Raw genomic sequence first — 2,500 nt, 5'->3', positions numbered from 1 at the left:
CAGCAGCCGCGGAGGAAGTCCCCCAGGGCGGCGCTACCCCCCGCCCGAGCCCCTGCACCGCTCGGAGCGCGACGAGTTCGCGAGGGCGCCGCCGAGGCCGCCCGCCTACAAGATGCTGTGCGTGTCCAACCTGCACTCCAAGGCCAGCGACGAGATGGTGCGCGAGGCGCTGTACCGCGAGTTCAAGAGGTTCGGCGACGTGAGCGTGAAGGTGTCGCAGGGGGCGGACGAGCGCCTGGCCTACGTGTACTTCCGCAGCGCCGACGAGGCCAGGGAGGCCAAGCACAGCAAGCCCCGCATCCTGTTCTACGACCGGCCCGTGGTGGTGGAGCCCATGTACGAGGCGGCGCGGGACTACGCCCTCCCGCGCGGCCGCTCCAGGACGCCGCCCGACTACGAGCGGGGCTACAGGCCGCGCAGCCCCCCGGGGCCCGACCTGGAGGACAGGTACGAGCCGCGCTTCGACCGCCGCAGGCCGCCGCCGCCGCCCCACAGCGAGTACTACGCCGAGGGGCCGCCCCTCAGGCAGGACGAGTACAGCTACAGGCAGCACAGGGGGCGCGGGGGGCCCCACGGGCACTACGGGCCGCCCCTGAGGGGGGGCTTCAAGCACAGCTTCGGGGGCAGGGGCGGCGGGGGCGGTGGCGGGGGCGGGGGTGGAGGAGGGGGCGGGGGCGGCGGCGGCGGCGGCGGCGGCGGCATGATCGACAGCAAACGCGACAAGTTCCCGAACTACCTGCATCACGTGCCGCCCGAGGAGGACCCGCTGGCCACGCGCACGCTGTTCGCGGGCAACCTGGAGATCAACATCAGCGAGGAGGAGCTGCGGCGCATCTTCGGCAGGTACGGCGTCGTGGACGACATCGACATCAAGCGGCCGCCGCCGGGCACGGGCAACGCCTACGCCTTCGTCAGGTACCAGAACTTGGACATGGCGCATCGTGCCAAGATAGAGTTATCAGGACAGTACATAGGCAAATTCCAATGTAAGATTGGATACGGGAAAGTGATGCCCACGACTAGGGTGTGGGTGGGGGGGCTGGGGCCATGGACGTCAGTGACGCAACTCACGCAGGAGTTTGACAGATTTGGTGCTATTAAGAAGATAGAGTACGTGAAGGGCGAGAGTCACGCGTACATTTTGTATGAGAGTCTTGACGCCGCGCAGGCTGCCGTGAAAGAGATGAGGGGCGTTCCCCTCGGGGGCCCCGACAAGAGGCTCAGGACGGACTTTGCCGAGGTGAACCCTCCGCCCGGGACCTTCCCCCCGGGCTACAAGAAGGAGTTCGACGGGGAGTATCGTGACGAGTGGGGAGGGGGGCGGGGCAGTGGATATGAGGACTATGTGGGTGACTATGCAGGCTATGGCAGGGGGCGTGGCAGGGGGCGCGGCTGGCACGAGAGGGGGCGTGGCGGCCACAGGGGGGGATACCACGGGGATTACCAGAGGCCGGATTACCGAGACTATGACGGGACGCCGGAAGGTGGGGAGCACCCAGCCAGAAGCCCAGATCCTGGTGACGGGAGCAATGACAACGGCCTTACCAGCGCCCGCACCCTCGCGGACGTTGCACGGGCAACCCCCACCTCTTGGCAGGGCTCGCTGATCCTGAAGAATTCCTCCTTCGGGACGAAGATGCACCTTATAGAAGGAGACACGGAGGTGGCAGAGATGATGCAGGACGAAGAGGGTCGGCCGCTCCTGAGAATCACCCAGCGCCTCCGCCTGGACCAGTCGCGCCTGGATGACGTGAGTAGGAGAATCAGCGCGCCCTCGACGGCAACAATCCTCCTGTCGCTGCCCAGCACAACGGCGCCCCAGGCCCCAGAGGAGGCGGCCGTGCAGACGAGGCCACTCCGCAACCTGGTGGCCTACCTCAAGCAGAAGGAGGCGGCGGGGGTGATCACCCTCAACTCCACCAGCAAGGAGAGCAACACGCAGGGGGTGCTGTACGCCTTCCCCCCGTGCGCCTTCTCCCTCGACCTGCTGCACAGGGTGTCCCCGGGGCTGACCGAGGAGACCACCAGGGACGACCACCTCGTCATTGTGATCGTGAGAGGGACGGCCGCGTAGGCGGGACGGACGATGTGTGGCCGCAGATCGCCAAATGGGAAAAAAAACTGAAAATGTCCTCGTTGAATCCATGTGCTTGAACAAAGACTGCCTTATAGTCCCTGCTTTTTAAGTGTAGTAAACTTTTCACATGGAAGCCTATATTTTCCATAAATCAGTAATTGAATATATTAATCTTTACAACTGTATTGTACAATTTGTTAAACCATGTAAAAGAAAACTGTGAATTTTAAGAAACAGTTTGTGTTGTTCTACAAAGTTATGGATAGCATTATGTATGGTTTTCTTTTCTTTTTTTTATTCAGATATTTTTTTTTTCTTTTACATTTTATAAGTGAGTGTCTTAGACTAATATCTTCACCTGAAGTGTAAAAAAAAGTGTTTTAAATACAGTGAAGTAACCTGTGTCAGTGTTTGATTGTGTAT

The 2,500-nt window shown here is 61.3% G+C and overlaps 1 protein-coding gene across 1 annotated transcript in view; it reads left to right on the top strand.

Moving 5' to 3' along the window:
* Positions 1-2,481, top strand: part of LOC125043539 (RNA-binding protein spenito-like) — a 2,719-nt gene extending 238 nt beyond the window's left edge. The window contains exon 1 of the mRNA XM_047639701.1: positions 1-2,481. This exon is cut by the window's left edge and continues 238 nt beyond it. Coding sequence (XP_047495657.1) covers positions 1-2,074 — 2,074 coding nt within the window. The 3' untranslated portion in view covers positions 2,075-2,481.
* Positions 2,482-2,500: the final 19 nt, after the last annotated feature.

The sequence above is a fragment of the Penaeus chinensis genome, chromosome 34 (assembly GCF_019202785.1).
Source record: "Penaeus chinensis breed Huanghai No. 1 chromosome 34, ASM1920278v2, whole genome shotgun sequence".
NCBI classification, from domain to species: Eukaryota; Metazoa; Arthropoda; class Malacostraca; order Decapoda; family Penaeidae; genus Penaeus; species Penaeus chinensis.
This window is presented reverse-complemented; position numbering and strand designations above follow the sequence as displayed.